The following is a 27,043-nucleotide window of genomic DNA, read 5'->3' as shown; positions in this document are numbered from 1 at the left end:
ATACTCCAGGTTTCTGGAAACACTTTTAATATTCTTAGAGCCTCTCGTTTTATTATGACCCTTCTGCAGTAAGTGACTGGGTTACACATTTATTCACACAAATCAGACTTTGGTACCCATGTCCCTCTGACCCCAGTATCCAAAAAACCTCCTCAGGGTCCCTTATCTACCTATAGATAACCGTAATTGTGTGTGTATACGTGGTTTGATCTACACCTATTTCTGTACCAAAACATCTCTGAGGCAAATTTAAAGTTCCAAAAAGATACTTTTAACCAAGCTGCTCATAAACACAATCACTTAAGTGCCACATGGGGTCTGGCAGGCACTGACAAATACCAGAGTGCTAATTCTGAACGTCTCGGTCGCAAACAGAGGGCGGTGACCTTAGCTCAGGAGAAAATCAAAATACAAGGGGAAAACCAGCCCTTTCTGCCTACCAGTCCCTTGGTGAAATTAGCTTTTTTTAAGTAAGGGGACGTTTTGTGGCCTAATCCTTCCAATCAGATGCGATTTCAGCAACCTCCAGGGTGCAGAAACGCAGCAGCTGTCGGTCGGAGCAGTTTGTTAAGGTGCTCCAAGGACCAGGGTGGGGGCAAGGGGTTCCCCCAAACGGGCTGTCTGCTCTCCCCGTTACAGACCTGATGATTCATCTCTACCTCTCAGCAAAATAATTTACCGTTTTCCTGCGGTGCACGAATAGTTCCCGAGGTCACTTCACCAAACGAGTGACCACACACAGGTCCCGAGCGGGACTCGCCAACAACTTCTCCGCTGCTGGTTTTACTGTGGGGAGTGGAGTCGTGTGATTTTTCCAGAGCAAATCTCCATCTGTGCTGTCCCCACGTGAATCTTTTTATCTAAGACAAAGCATCTCCTCAGCAAAAGGGCTTGGATATACAGAGAAGGACAGAGGTACCCGAGAGAACCACAAGCTTTGGTTAATGACAAAAATCAGCGCATCTCAGCTGTGCAGTAAATAGGCTTTCCTGCCCCAAAACTACACTGTAGAAGGAGAAATGTTCAGCCGTAATAAGCTGATGTACTCTACAATTACTACTAATAAAATTGGACCCAAAGCTTATTCATAAATCCTCTGGAAAGTACTTATGAAAATTGTAAGGGCCAAACCCTGCTGTTCTTGTCAGAAAATACGTCCCCTCGAAGCCACGTGAGCTCTGAGTGACTGACCCGTGCAGATCTTGGTCTCCATTGCCTGCAAACTAATGATTCCTGTCTGAATCTATCCCAGCTATCGATTTCCAGTCTCCACACCCGCTTGTCCATCACTGCAATCAAGGTCCTGCGGAGGGGAGAGCAATTTATCGCTAAACTCTCATGAGACAAGTGACACAAATTTAGGATCCTCATATACTTTGCTCATCACTCACTGAATAATATTGAATCGATTCGGATAGGTTTTCTTTTATCATTCTTAGCTTACTGTCATTTTGTCCTCTGTGATTTCCACGCTGCCCCATGACATAAAGCTCAAAGTCAAAAGATATGCAGTGCTTGTTGCTAAAGCTAACGCTGTCACCGGTGTCATACAAGTTGCATATGCCTCTGATTTTTCACTCCTAGGGAAGGCTGATTTATAAATCCAGACACTCAGCAGCAAGATTCAATCACCTATAAAGGGCCACAGGTACGCATGACATTCTCAGGGTCTATTAGGGTGTAGATGTTGCCTAATCCTTATCCATATGTATGTCAGTAATTCATATCGAGAACTGCGTATCCTGGGCCTTGGTAATTTCTCTCTGTCGGGTTCAGTTAAACAGCTTGTGAGACGTTTCACCATGACCTTACGGTTCACCTAATACTGGGCACCAGCGGAGGAGCCTGCTCACCAGCCCTACCCCTATAAATACCTATAAATATCTATAAATACCTATAAATACCCACTCGTCTGCTGCTAATGCAGAGCAAAGGGCCCCTTCAAGGGGCCATCAGATCCTCAGCAAGTCCTGGTGGGGTCCCTCTTCCTTCATCGACCACTTAGGAGGCAGAAGAGGGTCTGTCAGGGAAATCCAGTCTCTAATTTGGTCTCCAGCTGTGAGGAACTGAAGGAATCGATGCCTCAAACATTCATCAACACAGAAAAACTCAAGGACAAGCTGTGGACTTTGTGATGAGTCTAAGGAAGGTCACCCAAGGAACTGGGAGTGTATGGAAGGATGCACCCCCCACTCCCTTGTGGTTGTACCGTCAGACTCCTGAGATAAACCTCAAAGGGGGGAAACGTGGACTGAGTGAAGCCAAATGTTTCCCCTCAAGCACAAGGATTGCGAATCACTGGCTCCATCATGAAAGCCAGACACCATGCAGGCCTTGCTAAGGACTTTGCCATTGAAGAGGTGATAAGGCTTGATAAGAGGTGAGCATTTCTGCCCTAGAAGCCAGATGATTGCTCAAGAAGCAGGAAGTCAGCAAAAAGCTGTGGGAACCAGGGGAGATTGTGACCACCAACTCAATTGGACAAGGGGTGGTGCACCCCCTTCCCCCTCAACACATGCACAGAACCCCTGCTCCACCTTTTCCTCATCTCTCATGGAAATGACTTCATGGAATACCTGCCTCTCCTCATCTAGTATGCAAATCAGCTGATAAAATGAACTTAAAAGGCAACAGAAACTTTGCCTGGGTGTGCACCCACCACCCAAGATTACCGGACCTGAGACAACGCTGGATCCAGGGGTGGTGATCCAGATGTCTTTGACTCTCTTTCTCTTCTTTCTTTTTCCTTCCTTTTCTTCCTTTTCTTTCTTATAGATTCATAAGAGACCCCGTTGCTTATTATCCTTTCCCAAGTTTAAGCCATTTCTACCATAAGTAAAACATTTTAACCGGTCGTTTGATGTCATTTCACCCTAATTTAACCCAAGGGGATCACAGAACCTTTACGACTCCCTGGGCTCCCAGTCCGGTCGTGACACAAGCACGCAGGTGGATATTGGTGCCTCCTGAAGCAGTCAGCAGCCTGAAGGCTTTTCCTTGGGAGGTCTTTCAAGTAACTTCATATTCTCCAGTGACTAAAGAAGGAGCTTAGGCCCTGCTTTAGAAGGACTGGTTCTTTAGGCACCTAGTATTTAGGGGTAGGTTGCATACCCAAGTGAGGCAGATGGGCTCTGTGTTCCCACAGCGGGTAGACACCACAACCAAGGCTGGATGACTCCAGGCCATCATCACCTCTGTAGAACGACAGTGTACACTGGAAAAAATGACTCTCCCAAGAAAACCGAGGCCATTCCCAGACATGCACAGAGCTGTCCTAATCCCTCCGCATCCCCACGGGGGGAATGCAGAAGACAGCACAATTCTGAACCGGAGCTGAGCACTGGGGAGGGGGGAACACCCAGTACCCGTGTCCTTACATAGTTCAGTGTTTCGTTCACATGATTTAGCTAAGGAATAATTTTGCAGGAGACAGCAGCAAATATTAGTGAGAAAAGTAAAGTGGGAATAATTACATGCGCTTCTTTATTATGCACTTGTTTTACTGAAATATATTACTTCTGTGTTCTGGCTTCAAGGACAATCCTTTTTTAAAACAATAACAAAAATGAAAAAAAAAAAAAGCAGAAGCATTTTCCAGTAAACCGAGGGACAATGTTCAAAAACCTCCTTAATCTTTCCACAAGCATAAAAATCTCCCACAGACGAGCCCCACGGATGCAGCCTTCCCTTCCCAAAACAGCCCTCGGACCGACAGAGAACAAGCACCTGCATCAAGAAATCTGCACAAGCAAAGAAGCGATTGGTATCTGTCCAGCTCAGATATGAGAAGCCAAATACTCATTTTCCTTCCAAAACCTGACCCTTTCCTATCCTTGGAAGCAAACCCTAAGGAATTTCTCCTTGAAAAATGATTAGATCTGTTTTACCACGCAAGCCCCTCAGAGGTGCACCGTTCCTTTCCCCAGCATCTAAGGACTTTTTGCTTCTAACCATCAATAAACAGGGAACTTTTGGGAAAACATTCCTGTCGGTGGGAAAATATTTTCCACGTTTCAAAAGAGCGCAGGTAAATCAGGGTAATAACAGGATTTATGCCGCAGTAAAGCACTGAAAAGCTTCACAGCTCCCTGCAAAAGCACAAATAATTCAGCCTCTGGGCTGGCCCGGCGTTGGCGTGAGGAATACGATGCTCATGGTCCTCAAGAAAAGGCACATCTGCAAGGCTTGATAAACGCCCAGAGGCTTGACTCTGTATTTATTTTAAACATTTTGGGCTGGATTCAGCTCTTGGATAAACCACACTAGCCAACATAGCCTCCCAAAACCAGGGGAGGACAGGAAGACGCGCAGCCAGCTCTCTGGTGAGATAAATGCCCTTCAGCAACATCAACCCAAGAAGAATTTTCTGCTTCTGGTATCGTGGCCGGTACCACACCCAACATCCACCATCTGCCCTCTGCTCCAGAGGCGCATCCTTGCACGCATCCCTGCTGCACATCCTTCCCTACCTCTAATCACCAGCGACAGCACCGCTAGAAAAGGAGTCTTGCTTTTCATTTTCATTTTTTCATTTTCATTTTTTCATTTTCATTTCCTTCTCTACAAACTTTTCCCTGGATGGAGGACAAGGAGGACATAAATGTCGGTCAGTCCTGGCTTTTCACTGACTTAAACAACACAAGGGATCATTAATTCACATCCCCCCCATCCCCACTCTCCCCTGGGATTGGACATTCCTGGAAGTCCCACTTGAAACTTTTTGCTGTTTAGTTTGTTACTGAGGCATCAGACATTTGTATAAGCATCCATCAAACATTTGATCTCTGAGCTCGGAGTCACAACACAGCCCTGAGCTCATCTATCACGGCAGCCCAACATGCAAACAGTTGAAGACTCAAAACAGATCTCTTAAAAAACATCATGTTTTGTCTTCTTGCAGAGGGTGATTAATTTTTAGAACAAAACTTGCATAAAATCTTTTCAATCTATTTGCAATTACCAGAAACTGAAACAAGTGGCAAACAGCTTTGAGCACTTGTTTTCAGAAAAAAACCTCCCACTAATTGAAAGTCAAAGCTTCAAGAAATTTGAAATATGACTTCAAAGTACTATTTTAAGGATCCAACTTATTCTACAGAAAATAAATACACAGGGGTTATATATATTTGGAAATCCCGTGCTATATGGTGTGCACATACGCACACGTTATGTGTGGGGTGGTGGAGAGAAAGGTTCCATCCTTGCAATCTCTTAGTGCTTTGCAATCTCTCCTGCTTTGCAATTTGCCTTGTTTCTCACCATTTCGCCTCACTTCTCACTTCACTAGCTTCCTAGAAATTGGTTCTTTCATGTTAAAAATTACTGCTGTTGCATTTAATTTGGACATCCAGCTCTCTTCTCCAGTCTCCCTCTGACTTCTTTATGCAATTCTTTTCCTTTCTTCTGAGCATCTCATGCAACAACTCACTTAGAAATAACTACCCCGGTGAGTTTTTCTGGACAAGCTTTCACCGTTACCTGCCACCGCAATCAGATTATACAGGGTCCGCCCAATTAACACCACCTCAGATAAATGCTACAGGATGGACCCAATTTCAGAGCTGGAGGAAGATGAATGAAGGAAAAGCAAAACATGGACTGAACCTCCTGTCCAGTTCCACAGGGTGGAAAATACTGCTGGCAAATCCCACCAGGGCATATAAAGGTCAACTAAATCCCCCTTTCTTCCTTCTTCCATGGACTTTTCTGTTTGAGTGCTTTTGGCCTTAAAAGAAATGAAGGGTATATGCAGGATGAGGTGTTTTACAGGAAATAGAGATTATGTCTATTATTCAGTCTTTGCTGTTCTTACTGTTATTTTTTTTCCCTGGAGAAAAGGAACATAAATACCATGAAAAGTCATCCTGGAGCAGAACCAGCGTGAACAACCGTGCTCCGTCCTTCAGAGCCCCGACACTCTCCTGCCTTTCCCACAACACAAAAGCCATCAAAGCGCCCAAGTCACTGAATGCAGAAGGGGCCTTGACACCAAAACACCCGCAGCCTTCCTGCTTTATTCAGTACCAGAGCAGGGAAGACTCTGCTCTGTTTCCATCCAGCCCAGTTCATCTAAACTGGTGTAAACCTCGTGTTTCTTCAGCCCCACGAGTCCGGTCCTGCACCGGGCGCATCCTCACCGTGACTGCTGCACGGGGCTTCTGGTCACTCAGGCACAAGGCTGAGCAAAACGGGGATTAACCAGGGCTGATGGCATTTAATTTCTCATCCAAACAGCCCAGTGGGAGCTGCAGCAAATCCTCCGTGTGAGGGGGAAGGAAGACATCATCGCTCTCGATTAGAGACAAGAGCTGGCAGAATCTTTTGACTGTGCTGACAGGATCATGTTGTCCTGGTTTTTAAAAGAGTTAAAAACGGCTTGTTTTAGAGATATTGGATATTGCTGTTACCACCATTAACTTTGTAAAGTTGCACAACAAAAGTCTCGTTACCGAATAAACCACTAGTGGTGTTGCTGGGCCAGAAACACCAGGAACCAAACCCAGATCTTCTGCAAAGCAGAGGACAGTAGGAGCTGGAAGCCCAGCTCTGTTCTGAGGCTGGTCCTACATTAAAACAGCCCCTCCAGTGGGACAGAGGAGCACTGCACTGACTGATGCTGCTCCCACTCTTCTCCAGTACAGACACATCTGGTAGCAGCCAAAGTTTTGGAGCCCGGCTCGGTGTCTTGACTTTGGGTCTCCTCCTGTTTCCCAGGAAGCATTCAGACAGTGCTGCCCTTCCTTGAGTGGCTCTTCACAACCATCTATGGGTATGAACCACCCCACAGAATCCCAGAATCATCTCAGTTGGAAAAGCCCTTGAAGATCCTCCAGTCCAACCATGAACCTCACACTGACCGTTCCCAACTCCACCACATCCCTCAGCCCTGGGTCAACCCGACTCTTCAACCCCTCCAGGGATGGGGACTCCCCCCCTGCCCTGGGCAGCCCATTCCAACACCCAACAACCCCTTCTGCAAAGAAATCCTTCGTAAGAGCCAGTCTGACCCTGCCCTGGCGCAGCTTGAGGCCATTCCCTCTTGTCCTATGGCTTGTTAAACCCTGGCAGTTTAACCCCTCGGTCAAATTTGATCAAAAAAGAGCCTCTGAGCTCAACTGAAGATGAAACCAATCTGGACAATGTGGTCTCCACTTAACTTGAGTCCTTTCAAGAAAGTTTCCTGAAGGACTTTTTGCCATTCTTGGAAAGATCCCAGCATGTGGAAGGGGCTTCACGCCAAGAGAGGATGTTTTCTAGAGGTTTGGTCACAGCAGACATTTGACTGCAGTTTTCCTGTCCTTTGACTTCACAAAAGGACAAAATAAAGGAAGAGAAATCCGCAGTTACAGAAGGTGATGTCATGTACCTTTACTCTGATATTGATTGCCCATCTACAGTACTTCACTTTAAAATAATGAACAACCCAGAAATAGAAACATAACCAATCAATTATTCTGTCCTAATTACTCAAAGCCAAATCTGGTGGAAATGCAGGCTTGTACACCAGCTTCTACGGCATAAGAAAGCCCCTTTAGATCCTTGTGAAGAGGTGGGAAGACAAGTGCAAACTGGATGGTAAGTGCTTGAAAACGCAGCCCTGCTCTCAGCTGTGTTGTCACCCTCATGGTTACAGGACAGTAAAATGGGAAAAGATTTTCATTTTACAGCGATTCCACTGTCAGGTTAAATATTAACCACCATGTTCATATAACCCACTCATCACCAATTTCCATTTGGAAAATACTGGATGTCTACAACCAAACGTTCTTGCAAGACAGGCATTTCCACCACAAAATATATACAGACAAATTATCTATGTAAAGCTCAGGCTTAGTGCATTACAAATCAATATTCCTCCTTCCCCTCTCCACATCTATTTTCTTCGCTCATATAAAGCCAATCATCTCCTGAAACACAGGTGTGAGGAAATTATTCTCATTTCCATAAAAAAAAGTCCGTTGGAATTAAATTCTATAAAACAGAATAAATCCATGTTAGACAAAAGCTGAAACCTCCGCAAGCGTCTATCAAGCCTAAAGCCCTCATCCTAATCCCAAATTCAACCTCGGCTGTGATCATTGGCGTGACAAGGATTTATCACGGTGCAGAATTTATGCCTCGTGCACCTGATTCCCGTCCCAGGATTTCTACGGGTGCAACTGCTTCGGGTTAAGGTCACTACCAATTTGCAGGAACAGGAGGGAACAACAGATAATGTTTTTCCAAGGTAATTTTTTTTCCAGCCTGTGGCCAAAGTCTGCTCCAACGGGGGAAACCTCAAAACATCGCCAGCTTCTTTCACAGCACTCAAAAAGCAGCTTTTACAGAGGTCCAGACTTAGAGGTGCAAAGAAAAACATTGAAAGAGATTGCAAAGACAATAAAACTTGTACAGAAAAAGTTTGGCACGTGTATAAACCCAGAGGGCAGTTTTTCCTCTAAAAGTCAAAGTTTACCTCACAGTTGTTTCATCCCACAGCAATTTTCTAATTGTTCATTAAAAACACATTAATTGTATGTAAAATGCATAATTTATCGCTGTTTGGAAGTGAAAATAGAAAACTCCAGGGGGCAAAAAATTGGCATGAAGTCATACTTCTGATTTATCCCTATAAAATCTGTCCCTGGGTACTGTTAATTATTATAACTTATAGGAGAAGACATTAAATTTCTACTTAAAAAAAATTAGTTTTAATGAATCCATGCATTGATCATGAATATACAGTATTTTCATAAATTGCCACATCTTTCAGTGAAAACACGTGTATGCTTCTGTTGATTATACTTAGCTCGTAAAGTCATATTTTTATATGAGTGCAAAACCAATATTCAGTAGTCATAATTCAAAAAAAAAAAAAAAAAAAAAACCACCCAGCAACAAAAGAACCACAGCAAACCCCGCACCATCACGCTCCATGGTCTCGTGATTACTGTCTCCTCTTTTAATGAAGACGTAGCACCCCACTTTCTGGGCCTAATTTACACTATAGATCAAAACTATGTGAAATTTTCTAATTCTCCAAGAGAGGAGGGAGCTTGCCACCTTTATGGCTTTTAACCCACACTGTTATTTCAGTTTACAGAATTAGCATCTGTGTAGAGCAGCAAAAGATGGCTGGGAGGTGTTTAAGCTGGCATTGAACTGCTGATTCTCAGAAGTCCAAATAATGAGTGTTTTACCCCTACTAATGATAACTGAAACCTTCAGTTCGAGTCACGTCCTTCTAGCTTGTTTTTTTTAAATCACAATCTCAAGGAATAAAAGTCATTACCACAGCAGCACACACTTGCAGTTTTTCTTTCAGCTCTTCCAGCACGTCGGTTTGCTCTTCAAACTATAGTCTATTAAGAACTTGCATTTTTGCTGTGACTGTAGATATATATATGTGTGTATATATATTTTATATATGGGCACACCTGTCCACATGTATAGGTGTATCTATACACCTACACCCAGGTATATCCAAGCTAAAAAAAAAATCACTCAAGTACAGCAATGCACACACAAACATACCTACTTACACAGATACACACGTATATATTCACCTCCCCATCTAGAGTATATATAAATATATAAATAAATATATATATATTATATATAAAGCATCTCATTCATAGAACTGCATTTTCTCCCTGCCCACAGAAGTCACCAGACAGCAAAATGCTGCCCACACACTCCGAAGTGAGTGTGGGGCCCTTAACGAAGGGCAGGAATTAAGGCAGGATTTTATCTAACCAGGGGCATCACTCCATGAATCTCACTCCTGGATAATTCTGGGGGAGCTGATCTGCCCTTGGTTTGTGTGTGTGACTGGGGTTTTTGCTAGCAGGGGAGGGGGTTACAGTGGTGGTCTGTGTGAGAAGCTTCTGGAAGCTCCCCTGGCTCCAAGTCGGACCCACCTCTGGCCAAGGCCAGTTAGTGATGGTGGCTGTGCTTCTGTGATAATGTATTTAAGAAGGGGAATTTGGGAGGAGTTGTGAGGAGGAGTTAGGAGAAGGACGCCTCTGTGAACACCGAGGTCAGTGGGAGGAAGGAGGAGGAAGAGGGGGAGATGCACCAGAGCATGGAGCCCCCCTGTACCCTGTGGTGAGAGGGCAGGGCCCCCCCCATCACCCATGGGGGTCACTGGAGGAGCAGAGATTTGCCTGTGGGGGACCCCCAGGACTCTGTGGGGAGAAGTAGCCCCCGCTGTTGTAGTTCAGCGCTGGGAGGTGCAACACGTGGGGGTGACCCACGGCGGAGCATCTCGGGAAGAATCACCCCGTGGGGAGGACTCACGGCGGAGAGAGTTTGTGGGGGACTGTCTGCTGTGAGAGGGACGTGACGTGGAGCAGGGGGAGGAATGCAGAAGAGTGCTTCCCCCCAGCCTTGGGGGAAGGAACAGCAGCACTGACTGCACCCCCCATCCCCTGTGCTGCTGGGGGAGGAGGTAGAGATATTGGGAACAAAACTGAGCCTGGGAAGAAGGGAGGGGTGGGGGGAGGTGGTTTTAAGATGCTGTAACATTTCTCACTGTCCCATTCTCTCTGTGAAGTGTCGTTATCTTTAATGTTTTGAAGCAGTGATATTCTTTTTCTGCCCCTAATGAGCCTGCCCTTTGCCCATGACCATAATGGGTGAGTGACACCCCCCCGGCTCCCCTCCTTATCTCCACTCCTGAGCCTTTGGATTCATTTTTTTCCTTTTCAGCGCTGCGGGGAAGGGAGGACTGGACGGCTGCGTGGTGCTCAGCTGCCCTCTGGGCTCAAACCATGACAGGCCAACAATTCTGCACCTATCTATGCAGTAGGCTAAGGAGGTGATTTTAAAAAAAAAATAAAAACACCTCCTTAGCCTACTGCATAGATAGCGCAGAGTCATCCAAACATCCATTTATTCCATCAGGTCATGAAGCGACTGGTTGCCTGACACACCAAATACCAGCGTGCTGCATGCTAGGAGCGTGAGAAACAGCCTGCAACGTTCTCTTTGCAGGGTGAGGCCACCTCCCAGGGTTGGGAGCTGCCAAAGACCCTGAGTATCTCCTCTGGCTTTGCTCTACCCCTTGGCCATCCCCCAATTCCCCACCTCAAACGAGGAGGGTGTCCTCGAAGCAAATGGGTCGCTCGCAGCAGTATTGCAGAAATGGTTTGAAAACACCGACAGAGGAAATTACCTTTTGCTCTTTTCTAACCTACAGGAGAGTTTGTCGACTTGCAGCTCCTTTGTTTTAGCCATGATCTAGTAGACAACAAAGTTTCAAGAGGATCTGCCCTAACTCTCTGATAATAAGCATCTCCTTGCCTCTGCTTCCACTTACAGATTCTTGCTCGAGGCATCGGATGCTCCAAGGCAAGTTTTGATAAAAGAGCCTTGCTGTCTGCAGTGCCCCTAATTACAGCGGCTCCGTTTTCTCCTTTGCCGGTGCTCCATCCTCTAGGTTAATGCCACAAAGGTCACTTTGTTAATTCAATACCAAGCCCACATTAGAAATCATCTGCACAGGGCTGGAAAAGTCAGTGTCTTTTTTAATACCGATGTTAAGGTTTTCTTACTACTATACAGTCATAGAAATGAATTATGGAGGAATAAAGTAGGTACCTTGTGAAGGTTAGCATTACCCCGAGATAGACATCAAGGCAGGTCAGATGATTCACCACCAGCAGGTGATTATTTTTCTCCCGAGATTAACATATGCCTTAAACAAGCTTCCAGGAACGTGAAGTTAGAAGAGAGAATTTCCCATCGGGTAAATTGGAGCAGGCAGGGCTCCAGTTTGACCAAACATGTAGAAGAAATGATCCCACGTGGGGCTTTGGATGGAAAGGGACAACCAGGGTCGTCAAGCCTACGTCAGAGAAGAGCTACACAACGGACACCTACTGCAGAAAGGTCCACAGAGCTTCACCACATGCCACGAACCCCCAAAATACTCACAGGCACCCTTCTTAAGACCTCATAAAGACCAGAAACTGTAACTACCAGAGGAGACGTGGGGATACCGATGTCCCTGAATGTTGCACAAGATGCTAGGAAGCCCAGCAGACCCCACTGTACAGGAAAGGGGGGAAAAACAGTCCCTGGTAATCTGGCCATGAGGAGAAAATTCCCTTTTGACCCCAAATCTGGGTGTATGAGCAGAAGACAGCAGCAAGGGCTGATACTAACAGGACTGCAACGGCCCCTTCCTCCACTGTTCCTCCAACCTGCCTCTTTTGGGATCATTTAAGGAGTTTTTTCCCCTACATATCGGATGTGGATTTGTTATGTATTTAAGGATATGCACCAAACTGAAGCCCAAAGCTACAAGACACAAAAAAAGCTGTTCCAGCATTTAGAGCTGCTGGGCTGGATCCTAAGTCCAGCCTTCACCAGGCTTTGCAGCACACTGTCGTGTGCCGTGTGGTCCTACTCCCCTCTCCTCCGCTTAAATCGACTGTCAGGATGAACAGAACTACCACAGGACCAAAAAGAAAGTACAAAGCAGGATTTCCAAGAAGGTAGAAGCAGAGGACGGGTTGTGTTCATTAGCTGTAGCCCTTCTAGTCCCGACAGTTGACAATTAAGTCCCAGGCTTAAAACATTATGGTTATTCCTGAAGGACAAACCCTGAAGCAACAGTTGGTACTTGCCCCCAGTTTTGTTCTTTGCCTGTTGAATTGCCATTTTTATTTTGTGCGAGGTTACCAAGGAACACAGAGGGGTATTTTTCATCCCCTCTTCGGCTTCTTCAGGCTGTGAACACCAGGAATGTATTTAATGTAGTAACAGAGGGGTGAGGGAAGGCCTTCAGCACTCACCAACGCTTACCATTTTAAGATTAATGACCACAAAGAAGGACAATGGGTTTTTTCAGTCATGGTTTTGGGAGGTATCTGCCCAAGATTTTTGGGGAAATGTTTATTGATTATCATTTTAAAAGACCAGCTTCCTCCCAGGAGCCAAATAGGCTATTCCTAGGGGTGGATTTTGGAAACTGTTAGCTGCTCACTTTTTTATATTACAGAGTAATGTATATGCCATCAAGAAATGTTCTACAAAAAAATGAGAAACAAATTCAGATAAGTTGCTGACAGATCGTATACTAAGAGGCCAAATTTTCATCATACATTCACTGAATTACCTTTTAAAATCTAATTTATTGTCAGGCTAACTCTAGTCTCATTTGGAGCTTACTAGCGTTAGGATGATCAGCATTTTATGGCAGCCATACATTACAGTTGTGTCGTACCCTTTTACTATAGGAATCTCAAAGCATTTTACCATCCCTCATAGGTGTTTGCAGTTGTTTAGCTTTAACTGGGATAAGCACCTCCCCATCCTCATTTAACGTTGTGGTGAAGCGGCAACGGGACGCTTAAAAGGCTGTGGCAGCATCACGGAGCAGTTTGGGAAAATGAGATTTTAGAAGGGGTATGATTGAAAACCTAATAGAAAATTAGAGAGAAAAAAAAAAACCAAAACACCTGTAGCTCAAAGGGGACCTGTCTTAGCATCAGGTTTACTCATGGGGAGGATCACGGGACCTTTAGCTCTACAGCTCAGCCCTGGAAAAGGACTTGGGATGGAAACCTGAGCATCAGCATTCATGTCCGAGAAAACAGGGAAAGTTAAGCCCAGCTCTAGGAGTGTCTGGCTGCATTTTTGGATGGTTTTTAGTCATGCAGTGACCCAGACTGACCTTGTATAAAGGTTTACTTCTTTCTGACACAACCCATTTACCTACCATACAGGAACAGAGTATTTGGTGGCAAAGCCTGGAGCCCAGCAAAGGATGATGCAGAAAAACTCCTGACGACGTAGGAGATGTCAGGAACAATCAGAACTAATGAAATAGTTATTGCTATCAGGTATTTGGCATATTAATGCACGGAGACAGATCTCATTTAATGAGACAGAGTCTGGCAATATAAATTATCGGACACTCAAACACTACCACGCTCCACATTTAAGGGCCATTTGAATTGTACTCAGGTAGTTTCACTCATCTGCAATCTGAGGAATGTGTTAATAAATACAGGACTGAATCACACCATTGATTTGTAAGTGGAATTTCCCATTAAAACCTGTCAAGAGTATTACTTTAAAAAAAATTAATGGTATATTATAGCCCAGGGTTCTGCTATAACATACTCCTGACAGTATAGCTCTGCGTGTCTCATGGGTGATGGATAATCTTGTTTGTTCTGTTTCGTCGCTGTAGTATCTTTCTTTTGCACTTCTGCCGCAGCCACGAGCAGGACTTGGGGTCCATCTCCAGTGGGCAGCAAATTAAACAACCGAGCAAGAGTCTACAGCTTCCTTCTTGCTTCCTTGAGGAGCAATGTTTCATTTCTACGGCCAGTATCTCCAATTCTGCAAAAAAACCTGGAAATCCACCTCTCTCATTCTGCCACTTTGGATTCTGCTCCGACTTCTCTGTGGATTTATTCTCCCAAGTCTCATAGATTTGGTGTTTTTTGGAAAGCTAGCTAGTTTTGTAGTTATGGACAAACACACTTGTCATTCCTGGGATGTTCTGTGAGTTCTGATATGAAAAGGAGGAGTAACATGAGTGACAACACAACGCCGACAGCCCGGACTTGGCACGCACAAGGATGGCCCCTGTGATTCTTTATCGGTGGCCTCACTCCACACTACTTCAAGAATTTGTGATAAAAACAGATTAAGGTTATGTAAGAAGCATCGGTGGGGGGGAAAAAAAAGACAAAAAAAAAAAAAAAAAGCCGAAGCATTATTTTATCGCATGTTTGAGATTAAAACCATTTCATAGTCGATTCACAAAAACCAATTTGCAACGAAGCGACGGTGCCAAGGGATTTGGGTGGCTCCAAACCAGTGTCCCCAGTTAAGTAGGAAACCTCCCCTTGGTCAGGATTGGAAAATTTGCTCCTGAAGAGTCATGGTGCTGCCCCATTTGTGACTGGTTGGTTGAGCACAAAGCATTACTCACACCCTCGAGTGGCCACCGTCCTTGCGGTGATATCATTTTCCATTGATTGTAATTGAGTTCTATTAATGATGTAATTCAATTAGACACAAATCAAGAGATAACTAATACTTTTAATAACGTAACACCAGCTTCTGACAAAATCCCTACACAGATGGAAAAGCTTGACAGAGTTTCTGGTAACAGAATATCCCCCTCTGGAGAGATGTTAACAACCCTTTTAATATCAATACACCTGCTATAGCAAAGCTATTTGGTTGCAGAGAATCAGCATCTGCGTGAGCATAGAAGGAATGCAAATGATCAACAACAAATTGTGTTAGGAGGATGTTGTTGATGTGAAGGTGTCTCCACGGAAGTCAGTGAAGATTTATTCAGGTTACGAATGTGGCCTAATGCGTTGAAACAACCTTTCTCTCTCTTTTTATAATTGTTTAAATCATTAAAATGTGATGGATTAAAAAAAAAAAATCTGATTTATTCTCCATTACTGTGGGCTTAGAGAATTGTGTGGGCAGTATGGAAATACAGCTGTTTACCCAGTTTTCTCTGGAATCTTTCATCCAGATGACCTTTATTTCAGATTAATGAAAACAAAGAATAACGTTTGCGTGAGAGGGAGATCAGAGCAAACTGCCACGGGTAACAGACTCTGCCAGAACAGAATATATTTCTTAGAACACACACCTGCTATTCCAAAGCACACAGTTGGTTTAATTTCCACAAACTGAGTATGCCCTTACTTTTAATGTCAAAACCAATTACCGCCAGAAATCTAAAAACATTAAACCGCATGATTTTTGCAAAAAGCGCTGCACGTACAACACCCTCTATCCTACAGCACTTTAAAACCTTGTGCATAAATACCTTTTTCTAAGCGTCCTTCTACTGCTGGTTTGCTAAATGTCCTATCAACACTTGGACCATGGGAGCTATCAGCCTCCGTTGGCACAGAAAATTTCTACATTTCTAAATCTCTGGAAAAGGCCATTCTGACACGATCCAACGGTATGAAACCGTCTCTGTTTTGCATCCTCCTAATCATGAATGGTTAAAACAAGAGCTGTCAGATTCAAGTTAATTTTTTCACAGAATCACAGAATCATCTCAGTTGGAAAAGCCCTTGAAGCTCCTCCAGTCCAACCATGAACCTCACACTGACAGTTCTCAACTCCACCACATCCCTCAGCGCTGGGTCAAAACTCGCTTCACGCTGTTTCTCACACAGGAGGACACAGTGTCCAGGGAAAATAAAAAGGTCCTGAGCCCCTGTAAATAAATACACAAAAATCCCAATGTCCTTTTTAACAGCAAAGTCTAAATCTAAGACCATTAACTACTTTCATATGTATGACAGACTCCTCTTCAATAATTCATCTAAACCTTTTCAATCTTCTGAGCAGAAAACCATGTAGGAAGCTGCCTTTCAAAGCAGAATGGGGGATTGTGGGCCTTTTTGCCAAATTTATAAATAACATGTAGGAAATTAGGATAACCTAATCCCCCCCCCCCCCCCCCCCCCAAGGCAACGACAATCAAAACCTCGATCCATGCAAGAAAAGGCATTGCTTCACCAGCAGTCAACAGGGTGGTGCATTTGGGTCTCACCACGACTGTGGTCTGTTGTGTGTCTTCAGCACCAGGGAAGAACAGAAGGAAAGTTTTAAGGGATTTTTTTTTCTTCTTTTTCTGAGCATCAGAAGGCAAAGAAGAAAAAAAAAAAAAAAAATGGAAGGGTATACGGATGAAGGCCCCTCGGAGACTTTTTAGATGTCTGTCTTCTTCCCCTGATGCTTCTAAGAGGAAAAACAGAATGAATATTGTGGATAGACACTCAAAAGAATGCTTTTAAAAGGCTTTTTTTCACTTTGGCTAGTGAGGAGAAGAGTGTTGGCAAGACACTCAGGAGGAAGGAGGTTCTTGAGTAAACTCTGCACTGAACAAGCCCTTTCGGGAAGCTGTGGGCTAAGGATGAAACACCCAACTGTGCTCAGTACCTGCTGCCAGCCCCAGGACAGCCCCCTCCTTGCTGATAAGTCAACTCCACTCCTAGGGAAGCAACCTTCAGCTTTTAATTGCAACACTTTGTTAGAAAGAAACACTTCACGCAATTGTATCAATTGACCTTGTCCAGAGCCGTCATGTTTTGTCTAATTACTGCTCTCAGAGCTCGACAGCCAGACAGAAATGCCCACTGGTTTAGCTACAGGTCACACTGTTCAGACAGCCACCAGCCTTCAGGCACTTTCTGAACGGAGATTTCTCAGATTTGTTGCACCAGATTTGGCTACTGGGCATTTTTTTCTTCCTCCTCAAAATACACTCCAAGAAAATGGGACAAGGAACATGGAATAAGGCTCTAAAATAATATATATATGAGGTCAGTGTTCAGCTACGCCAACAGCAACCGCCTCCAGCTCACGACCTTCACTGTATTTCATACCTTCTTGGGGAGAATCCAGTGTTAGTTTAGTGGGGAATGGCACTGCAAGAACCAGTGGCATGCAACTGAAGTCAAGCAAATTAAAAAGAGAAACAAAGCGGGCGGAAAAAAAAAAAAAATCAAAAAAAGCAACCCAGTGAATGCAATTAGCTACGCCAAGGGAGAATGTCCTGCAGCCCATCACAGCGCAAGGTAAATAGGTGAAGTTCTGTGGATTGTCCACACACAGAACAGACTAAATGAGCAAAGGATTCCTGTTTGAGTGGAAACATTATCTGTTCCCATCACAGAATCACAGAATCCTTCAGGTTGGAAAAGACCCTTGGGATCATCAAGTCCAACCCTCAGCCCGACTCTACAAAGTTCTCCCCTACACCACATCCCCCAACAGCTCATCCAAACGACCCTTAAACACATCCAGGGGTGGGGACTCCACCCCCTCCCTGGGCAGCCTATTCCACTCTCTGACCACTCTTTCTGGGAAACATTTTTTCCTACTGTCCAGTCTGAACCTCCCCTGTTGCAGTTTAAAGCCGTTCCCTCTTGTTCTGTCACTAATCACCTGTGAGAAGAGACCAGCACCAACCTCTCTACAATGTCCTTTCAGGGAGCTGTAGAGAGTGATGAGGTCTCCCCTCAGCCTTCTCCTCCTCACACTGAGCAGTCCCAGCTCCTTCAATCGCTCCTCACAGGATTTATTCTCCAGGCCCTTCCCCAGCCTCGTTGCCCTCCTCTGCACTCACTCCAGCCCCTTGAGATCTCTCTCATATTGAGGTGCCCAAAACTGGACACAACACTCCAGGTGTGGCCTCACCAGTGCAGAGCACAGGGGGACTATCACCTCCCTGCTTCTGCTGGTCACACTATTTCTAATCCAAGCCAGGATGCCGTTGGCTTTCTTGGCCACCTGGGCACACTGCTGGCTCGTGTTCAGCTGCTTGTCAATGAGAACCCCCAGATCCTTCTCTTCCAGACAGCTCCAGCCACACCTCCCCGAGCCTGTAGCCATGCAGGGGGTTGTTGTGGCCCAAGTGCAGGACCTGGCAGAAGTGTATGGTGGACAGGACTCCAGTGAGAACTTCTCCTTAGACTCACACCTGTGACCAGCCAGGCAGAGGACACAAAATTTGCGTCACTATTTTTTACGACAATCTCTCTCCGTGCACCCAAAAGCAAGCAGTGAACTGCAAAATAATAGTTTGCTTTAGTCCCGTTTATAACACTATAATCTCTCTTAATCTTTCACTGGAGAAACTACCCATATCCAAGAGTCACTTTGCTGCTCCTTTTACCAAAACAGCCTGTTCTGGCAGCGCTGCACTGAGATTTGATAGAGCATCGGGCAGCTGTGGAGACGGCGGAAGGTATGCAGTGCGAGTAAAGAAAAACTTCAGAAATAGGAGGCAAGAACAGAGCTGTGATATTGAGGGCAGAAAAAAAAAAAAAAAAAAAAAGAAGAAAGCAATAAGCAAAGGCAAATTGGAAATATAGAAATGTCGCTTCTCACCTGTGCAGGACAAACACAGTCCCTGTCAGCACAACATCTGAAGCTCCCATTGACTGACAGGGTATAGAGAACGCGGCCACCAGGCTGCGAAACTGTTATTATATATAAATGATAAAAATATGAACTAGGAGACTGTCATTCATTGCTGAGCTCTTCTGGTGATTGAAGAGCTGACCTTAGCTCAGCTAATCTACAGAGCCTCTCAAAAGAGTCGTAACCCTGCAATTTATAAAGCTCTCCATCCACCCCCCAACGAGCACAGCCTCACCTCCCACAGTACATCCTCGTCCCACGCTACGTCCACGTCGTGCAAGCACCACCTCCACGATTTGGATAAATTCTGGGTTTCGTAACACAGTGGCACAGAAAGCATCCAACCACCCTAACCTCTCCACCTAAAACAAATGTTTTCATAAACACCTGCATTGGTGGATGGGGTTATTTCACTGTCCAGGAAACTCTGTGCACAGAACAGGAGCTTTCCAGTATCTTTATTTATTTTTGTCACCCTTTGTTCTCACTGTAAGACCCCAGAAGAGAAAGACAATAAGTATTTCTTCCAATGAGTCAAACTTCTCAGCTGGCCAGGATGCTGCTTCCCAAAACGGATGGAAATTGGTATCAAAGCTTTGGAAATTACAAAGCTGCTGGTTGTTCACCTTCTGCTTCCAGGCTGGGAGAGAGGAGGCAGCTTGTGAGTCCTCCAGCCCAGGGAAGTGTGACCATGGGCTGGGTGCATGTGATCACTCCAGCGAATCTGATTATTCATAAAGCACCATAAAAATAAAGTAAATCATCAAAACATCAGTAGACTCCTTGTTTTAAACTCTGCTTCGCAGGGTGAGAAGATACCCAGTTCTCAGCCAGTAATGCAACTTCCAAGATACTATTCCTTCAGCTTCTCTGTTTGACAACTAATATTTTGCTGAAACTTCGGGCAGCAATTTAGAGTAGTTTTCAACGTATTTTGAATACTTCAGAGCATTTATAAAATTACAGCACATACTGGCATTAGCATCGACAAATGACTGCCATCAACCGAGACAGAAATTGAGACATTTAACTGCGCGTTTATTGTGCCTCTCTGAGAATTCCGTTTCCTTTATAGTGCAGACGTCTCCAAACTCTCGAGCGAGATGTTCTGTCATTAGCCCAATTTAGATGTAGCCCTTCACATCAAAGCTGAAATTGAGAAACGTTGGCAGAAAGAAACAATTCTGCTAGGTTTACAATTATCTGATGCGTTATCTTTCAGGAATAAAATACTCTATTTTACCAGAGAATTTACTGTCAGAAATCAGGAGATACACTTCACTTTCAGTTGTTGCTTTCCATAGTTGGAGAGTTTTCCTTACAGAGGGCTGTGCAGAAGACCCAAAGGAACAAATCTCAAATACCCGAGGCTCTCCACCCGTATTAAAAAAAAAAATTCCTAAGCATCAAGCATCCGTTATCTTGCAGAGGAAACCGCTGTTGCTTTTCAACAGCAGAAGTGGTCAAACAGACCGTGAAGTTTATAGAAGGGGATGGGGAGGAGGAGACAGGTAATGGACACATGAAGGAGATTTATCTCTCAAGGACCAGAACCGGTAACAATTTAAGCCACCCCCGCAACAAATATTGGAGAAGAAATTCTTGTAAGTGAGCGTTAGAAACATTCAGCAAGGGAGATGGATAAAAAATGGTGCAAACACCAGGAGTGAACCCTGCAAAGCGCCTGAGCTCATGGATGCGGTACGTTGTGGCACCTATTTATTGGCAGATGATTTTTCAGGCCAGCGTGGAGAAAGGAATTCACTTGGGCAAATTAAAAGTAAAGGCGGTCAGAGACTCAGGGAATAGCAAAGAGGATGTGGCAGTGGGTGCCTTCTGGAGGAGTGGGGACCCCTCTGCACCCTGCAGATTTGGGTGCTGTGTCCCGAGCTGATGCTGGGCAGGAGCAGCTCCATCCAGCCCCGAGCACTGTGGCTGCAGTAAGGGGAGGGGGGGGGGCAAGGAAAACGAGGACAGGGCCAGTCTCTTTAGTTTGGATTCCAATGGAAATAAAAAAAATGTAGGTCACTGTTTCACCCAAGGGATAATTTTAACAGAGCAAGTGAATTTTTTTGCCTTTAGTTAATTAATCATGAAAGCCTCGGTGGAATTTGTTAGTATACTTTTAATTCAGGCAAGGCCAACATTTTAAGAAATTTCCATCTATTTGTATTACAACAAAGAGACTGACTGCACTGACTCACCCTGTTACAGATCTGCATTTCAGCAGAAGGGAAAATTAGGCATGAGAAAACACGATCCCCGCTTTGAGCCGCAGCTTCTTTCACAAGCGCTTCGTTCCCTACACCAAGGGAGAACTTCTGTAAACTGCATCCATCAAGGGATTTGCAGCAGCAAACCTGAAGGGAGAACCTACCTGTTGGCCTTCGAGTCTGACTGTCCCTACACCTGCACGGCGGCGGCACAGATAAACCTTCTCCTACGCCAGCACAGCGGGGAACCGGCGAGCTTTAGCCTGGCCAGATGTTAAACTATCAGGAAAAGGCAAACTTCTTTCACAGCTTACTCACATTAGCACATTCGCTGAAGTCTTTACAAGTTTTTCACCAAGAATGGAGGTGCAAACACACCGCAGAGTTTTATCCTCTGCAGCTGGATCCGCCGCACAAGCGGGCACATGGGAAACACTCGGTTTTGCGGCGTTATTTTATCTCGTAAAACTAAAGCTTAAAAAATCAGTACTGGCCCTCTAAAGGACAGCTGGTGGAACATCCATGTGCTGTACATCTGATGAATGACTCTGAAAGAGTTATTTTAGCTGTCATGTCACCGGATTGACAGCAGTCTCCCGCTAGAAGGGGCCAAGCCAGGCGTCACATACAACACACGCTTCAGGGACCGAGCTCAGGCAAAACCCAGATTATTGCAGGATGGTGTTAAACAACAGGCTACTGGGAAATACCAGCCCACGTACAGCATCAGCCTTTTGCCAGTTAAAATGTGAGGCAGGACAGGGATGCAAAACAAGGCTCTCCGCTTCCCTGGCAGTGGAGTGAAAGGCCGGGTGGGTTGGGAGAAGGCAGCACTTGCACCTCCATCTCCAGCCAGGCTGCTCCAGGGAGATGCAAACAGCAAGGTCAGGGCACTAGCTCTGAACTTAAGCTCAGTCTGATGATGGGAAGAACTCACCTGGACTGCAGTCCCCGGTTTTCTTCCCTAAATTTGAGAAGCACGGATGTATTTATTAATCATTTGGATCCTGGAAGCCCTCGCTGCGGACCACGATCCCGCTGTGAATCTGCAGAGCAAAGCCCTGACAGCCCTGCCCGAAAATCCTACCGTCCCAGCATAAAACAGGCAAGCAAAGATGGGTTCAGCCAAACAGAGAAATATCTCGATGGCGCTTCCACGTCTTGGGCCCTGGAACAGATCTTTCAGGCTAAGTTTTGTATTGGGAAGGACAACGGAGTAGCAGTCAAGGATAAATGAACCAAGTGTGAAATCTGGACATGATTGCACTTGGCATAATCTGATTGAAAACAAACGTTCCTGCCTGTGTGTCTGAAGTCAGCATTGGTCCTGGATCCATATGGACGTGGAGAAGGGGGGAGTGAGGACAAAAAGGCATAAAACGTGGTATAATCTGATTGAAAACAAACATTCCTGCCTGCGTATTTGAAGTCAGCATTGGTTCTGGATCCTTATGGACATGGAGAAGCGGGGAGTGGGGACAAAAAGGCATAAAACAAGAAGAGCTGAATACAAAAACATTCAACAAACTCTAGAAAGAAGACTTAACTCAAATATAAATTGCTCGTCCTCAACTAAGCTCATTTCCATTTTTAAAAACACTCTGGCGAACGCGCGGAGGTTACCCCAGTCCTGTGGTACCCCGGGGTGGCTCACACGCCTCGTAACACAGAGGGCAACCGCAGCGCATGTGAAATGGATGCTGTGACAGGTCACTGGTGATTTATACTGCACCACTCACAGGAGTGATTGCCATAGTACCCAGACATCGCCGGGCTCTGACATGCTGCACTAACGCTAAATTTCTCGCCAGGATCTAGCGGGAGGCAAAGACACCAAACGCAGAAGCCATTCACACACAAAAAAAAAAAAAAAAAAATCTTTGAGATGGAGTTAAATTCTACAGACAAGAAAGAAAGGTAAGTATTTAGTGGTTACTTTAATACCTACACAGAACAAACCATACAGCACCAGCATGATCAAGCGCTACATAATTTACATCCCCCTTTATCAGGAACACGTTTTCCACGGCCTCTTTCCAAAATGGCAAACGTTGCCCATCATCTCTTCTTCCACCCACATATATTTAACCAGGAAAAGTCCAATGTTGCGCTTTACTTTCTGTCTCATCCCCCAAACCATTTCGCCCCTCGTGCCCAACGGCAAAGGACGGGCGCGGGACTTGACTCGGGCGCAGAAACGGCGCGTCCCTGCCCGCACATGGATGCGCCGCTGCCCTTTGGGACCAAAGTTTTGAACAATCCCCCCCCCACCCTGCACACCCACAGCAGCTCCGGGCTTTGGGCAGGGGGGCAAGAGAGGAGCCCACCCCATTGTGCAGCATCTCTGGGAGCCCTTTGTTAGCAGGACTCGCTGCCTGCTCATGCCCTGCTGTGCGGGGACGGTGCCAAGCACAGAGCGCTGCCCGCACCTCCTGCCTGCACCTCCTGCCCACGGCACACCAGCTCGCCGGTGGTGTGGAGGCCGCTGCCTTGCCCAAAAAGGGGTAAGATCTGCTTGATTTGGGTTAGTCGACTGACTTGGGATGGCGATAAAGACGCTCAGGAAAGCACAAACTCACGACAGCCCCCGGGGCTGCGACGCTGGGAAAACTTTGCCCGTTTGCAGCTTTGTGAAGCGCAGCGCAAGGAATTGGCTGCGCCGCAAAGATGCCACCTTCAAAATCGGGGCAAAAAAAAAAAACCAACCCACCCGTGTCTCGGAGATGGGGTGTGAAACACACAGCCGATACGTGCAGTTGGAAAACAGCCTGTTTCCTCCACAAACCACAAAACAATACGGACGCTGTGGGAGCGACGGGTTTGCGGCACGTTTGGCCCCTGACACAGCACACGGTTTCCTTCCCTCCTCAGGCACACAGAGGCTCTCGCTCCATCCCCTCCTTTGGCAGCAAAGCAACCTGCAAGTCAATCATCTTTCAGGAAGGAGGATCACTGCCACGTCTCCCAGCTTTTAAGCTGGAAAGGCAAAAGAGGCACCAATTTGTTATCCTGCTCCCACTGCCCTGGTCCCCCCCCTCCTCCCACGCAAGTCATTGCAGAGGACGATGCTGGGGACACGCGTACAAAAAATAAAACCTCCTGGTTTGACAGAGGAGCATCTTCCAGTTTACGCACTAACTGCCCAAAATCAGGACAATCAAAAGATACAGCGGTTTGTGTAGAGGAAGCACCACCTCCACGGGCAATCTGCATACAGCTGACACCCTGAGCTTTGCCAGAAGACACCGAGGACCTTCTCGCCCAACGCTTCGTGGTGCAGCGCTCTCCCCATCACAAAAACCTGCTTTAGCGGTGGTGTGCGCGGTGTGGGGAGTTGGTTCCCATTGTTCCTCCGTCGCTGCAGCGAAAAGCAGTCTGCTCGGATGCTTTTTTTTTTTTGTGTGTGTGTATTTTCCAGACTCCCCCTTCCCAAGGTTTCTCCTACCAAAGTGTGCCTCGTTTTCTTTTGGAGACAATTAGATGAGCGCTGGGGAATAATATTTCCTCGCACGCATCTCCCTCCACCACGCACTCACACCCTGAGCCTCCTGCAAATCAAAGCTGCACTTTCTTAGTTCCTAACACTTCTTGGCTCGCACTCCCACCTCTCTTCCCTTTCTTTTCGAAGAAGAGATTGCGTAGTGCCGAACCCTTCTCTACCTCCCGCACAAGTAGCCCCAGAGCATCGCCGTGTCAGTCCTCTCCCTTCCTCCCCGACCCCGCTTCCACACACACCACCGGCTTTGCCATTTTTAATTAGAAAATGTGCCTGCCAAGTGCGGCGAGAGAGGTGCAGCCCCGAAGACTCGCAGCCTCATAGAGTTGGAAGATGCTTTGCAGAGAAGCGCCTTTTCTGCCTCGCTAACTCCTCTGCTGCTTTTTATTCCTTTCCCCAGTAAAAGCAGCCCCTTCCCTTGGTTTCAACACACAAACCCAAAAAGCTACAGGCGAATTTATCCAACCGCAAGCGGGATCAGGTGCAGAACTGGGAACTAACCCTACCACCTATTATGCCACCTCCTGCCACATTTCTCCTTTATTTTCCATAGATTTCCTTCTTTCCAGTGCTCCCCTTTCTCCCCAAGGCTGCGCAAGGCGCTTCTAAACGCGGTTCCCCCCTTCCCATCTGTAGCAAGTGATGCAAAACAGCAACAGCAACAACAAAACGCTCGGAAAAAAATAAAAAAAACACCATATCATGCTTGCGGAAGGTGAGAAAAGTCCATCAGCACAAGAGAAACGGGCACGTTGCTTTGGGATGCGGAGGGAAAAAAAAAAAAAAAAATCCCCCTCACCCCGGAGAGAAAAAGGAAATAAAGCAGAACTGACTTACCAGAGACTCGAGGATGGAGGTTCGCCAGCGTAAACCCGAAGAGGAGAAAAGCCAGTTTTGGTACCCAAAGACATCCAAGACTATTCTCCATATTTCAACACACACCTACAGAGTCGGGTCCTGAGCACCAGCAGCAGCCACACATGCACGCTCAGCTCCTTCTGCCTCCTCCTCGCCGGGGCTTTTGGGGGGTTTGGTTGGGTTTGGGGTTTTTTTCGGTCCCTGCTGACAAGGATCAGCAAAAGGGGAAGGGGTGCGGAGGGAGGAAAAAAAGTTGCATTCAGTCCAGGAGGCTCCGTGCGGGGAACTAACTCAAGGAGACGGGGAAGGATGGGGAAGGGTCCTCCCACCGCTGGAAAACCATACAGAGGGAAATCCTGCCCCCCCAAAAAAAAAGAAAAAAAAAAAAAAAGCCAAAAAGCCGGCCGGCGGGCATCAAAAGAGTCGCGGCGGCTCCATGTCCAACGCGAAGTAGAAAAAATGAAAATAATAAAATAAAAAATGGGTAAAAAAAATGGGGGGGGGGGGGGGGGGGAGAAGAGCTGCAAGGCGGGGAGCGCGCGGCCGGCGGGCGCGGGGCAGCGCCGCGAGCAGCCGCCGGCGGAAGGGGCTGAGGCGCCTCACGCGTTCCCGCCGCTGCCGCCCGCAGCCTGGCCAGCCCGGGCCATGGGGGCGGGGGCCGGAGGAGGAGGCGGCGGAGGAGGAGGAGAGGCCGGGCCGGGCGGGAGGAGGAGGAGGAGGGAGGAGGAGGAGAGGACGGGCCGGGCCGCGCTCGGCAGCAGCCGCCGCCTCAGCGCCCCGCCGGGGAGCGAGGGCGCCCTCTGGGGGCCGCTCGGGGAACGGCCGCGGCCCTGCCCGCACCCCCTCACCCCTCACCTCTGCCCTCACCCCTTCACCCCTGCCCTCACCCCCCGCCCGTGGCCCTTCTCTGAGCCAGGTGCTCTGAAATCACAGAATCACACAAAATCCCAGAATCAGCTGGGTTGGAAAAGACCTTGAAGCTCCTCCAGCCTCACCATGAACCTCACCCTGACCGTTCCCAACTCCACCAGATCCCTCAGCCCTGGGTCAACCCGACTCTTCAACCCCTCCAGGGATGGGGACTCCCCCCCTGCCCTGGGCAGCCCATTCCAACGCCCAACAACCCCTTCTGCAAAGAAATCCTTCCTAAGAGCCAGTCTGACCCTGCCCTGGCGCAGCTTGAGGCCATTCCCTCTTGGCCTGGCGCTGGTTCCTTGGCTCAAGAGACTCATCCCCCCTCTCTGCACCCTCCTTTCAGGGAGTTGCAGAGGGCCATGAGGTCTCCCCTCAGCCTCCTCTTCTCCACACTAAACCCCCCCAGTTCCCTCAGCCGCTCCCCATCACACCTGTGCTCCAGACCCTGCACCAGCTCCGTTGCCCTTCTCTGGACACGCTCGAGTCATTCAATGGCCTTTTTGGAGTGAGGGGCCCAAAACTGAACCCACTCATCGAGGGGCGGCCTCACCAGTGCCAAGTCCAGGGGTAAGATCCCTTCCCTGTCCCTGCTGGCCATGCTAGTGCTGATACAAGCCAGGATGCCATTGGCCTTCTTGGCCACCTGGGC

At 46.8% G+C, this 27,043-nt stretch overlaps 1 protein-coding gene across 1 annotated transcript in view; it reads right to left on the bottom strand.

Moving 5' to 3' along the window:
• The window catches only part of LOC141918062 (netrin receptor DCC), a 629,575-nt gene extending 603,207 nt beyond the window's left edge, over positions 1 to 26,368 (bottom strand). Inside the window, exon 1 of the mRNA XM_074812087.1 lies at positions 25,459 to 26,368. Within this exon, the coding sequence (XP_074668188.1) occupies positions 25,459 to 25,549 (91 nt within the window). The 5' untranslated portion in view covers positions 25,550 to 26,368. The remainder of the gene's footprint in view (positions 1 to 25,458) is intronic.
• Positions 26,369 to 27,043: the final 675 nt, after the last annotated feature.

The sequence above is a fragment of the Strix aluco genome, chromosome Z (assembly GCF_031877795.1).
Source record: "Strix aluco isolate bStrAlu1 chromosome Z, bStrAlu1.hap1, whole genome shotgun sequence".
Classification (NCBI taxonomy): domain Eukaryota; kingdom Metazoa; phylum Chordata; class Aves; order Strigiformes; family Strigidae; genus Strix; species Strix aluco.
Note: the sequence above shows the minus strand (reverse complement) of the source record. Positions and strands in the feature narration are given on the sequence as shown.